This window comes from Coregonus lavaretus (genome assembly GCF_964263955.1).
Source record: "Coregonus lavaretus genome assembly, chromosome: 23".
NCBI lineage: Eukaryota > Metazoa > Chordata > Actinopteri > Salmoniformes > Salmonidae > Coregonus > Coregonus lavaretus.
This window is the reverse complement of record NC_140010.1, coordinates 20806922-20808351: the sequence shown is the minus strand read 5'-3', so window position 1 is coordinate 20808351 and position 1430 is coordinate 20806922. Positions and strand designations below refer to the sequence as shown.

The window sequence follows — 1430 nt, the reverse complement described above, 5'->3', positions numbered from 1 at the left end:
CTACTGCAACAACGTTGGCACTAGAGCCAACATTCAATTGCCACCTGTTGGCTCGATGCGCTTTGCGGCTTCAGCACCACAGACAGCTACCGATTATATCTTCGTCTCCGTTGTCAGGTCCATGGATAGCGACTGAATCGGTGCAACTGACATTCGCTGACAACAGGCTACTCTTCGCAATTTATATCATATTATACCAACAATCAGTCACATTCAGCAATACAAATCCCAACCTCATAGCACTGAATAATTTTGTCATAAATTACCAAAATAGCCTACTTTATCTCACAGTCGGTTATACATTTCTTCATAATTAAAGTCCAAAGAAGGGTGGCCAACATCCTTGAATAAAATAAGAAATAGTCACTTTATTTGAGACTTGTGATTAGAGTGGAAACACCAGGAATCCAGAAAACGTTGAGTACCTCCATCCACCCATTAGATTTCCCCGCTCAAGCTTCAAGTATAGTTTGTCCTCGCGTTCCAGGTGCAGAAGAACTGAATTGCTCGCAGCCTCTCGAGTGACATCCTGGTCCCCGGCGAAAGCTGATATGATAGGATACTCGTTGTGCATCAAGTTCACCTGCAGAATGCAATGCAACGGATATGTGATACACAACAAAAACAAGTTCACAATTGGCGTCTCAACTTAATTAAGACCTCTCTTTGCACTCACCTGTATAGTCTGCCGGTTGTAAACCTTCACCACATGGAAGCTGAAACTGTAAATGCCTCTTCTTGGTGCTTGAAATACACTTGCTTGCAGATCAAAATGGTTGCCAATGTTTACTAATACCTGCAAGAGAAAATAAATCCCAAATAGTACAAACACGTACATTATGAAGATTATGCTAATTTGAAAAAACTAAGAATAAAATAAACAATTAATCCCTGACCTGATCAAAGTAGATGGTCAGAGACGTATTGCTCATATCAGAAGGTTCATGGTTGGTTCCCCTGAGCGCAGAGAAAGCCACTTTAGCACCGCCTGCCCGGACAGATATCCCGAAGGAGGAGGTCAGCGCTCCCTCTGCAGATGGGTTTGCGTCACAAACCACCAGACACTTTCCCTCCAAAACAAGAGGCTCCGTGTCATTCTGTCCCAACGAAAAGGCAACGCCAAATCCTAGGAGGACCAACGGCAGCATGGCACAAGATCGACTGTTACACCGTTTATGGGGTGCGACTGCTCTGCTCTCAGGCAATCAGTCCCCCTTCACCCCCCCCCCCCCCCCCCCCTCTCTCTCTCTCTCTCTCTCTCTCTCCTTACTCACACACACTCACATACGCACACTCACACACACACACAGTATGCATAGTGCAGTGTCAAGGCTGTGATATGAGTTACACTTGCACCATCAAGTGGCTGGCAAATGCAACACGAACATGTAGGCCGGCCTGTATCTGTCTATATAAAAGAGGAGAGTTGA

General features: G+C 45.3%; 1 protein-coding gene across 1 annotated transcript; it reads right to left on the bottom strand.

Annotated features, from left to right (window-relative positions):
• Positions 1-385: 385 nt before the first annotated feature.
• On the bottom strand, positions 386-1148 carry LOC311150548 (cerebellin-2-like; the record flags this gene model as incomplete). The annotated part of the gene is made up of 3 exons (XM_084188027.1): positions 386-583; positions 677-796; positions 897-1148. The coding sequence occupies 3 exons, from the start codon at positions 1146-1148 to the stop codon at positions 386-388; spliced, it is 570 nt and encodes a 189-aa protein (XP_084044153.1).
• Positions 1149-1430: the final 282 nt, after the last annotated feature.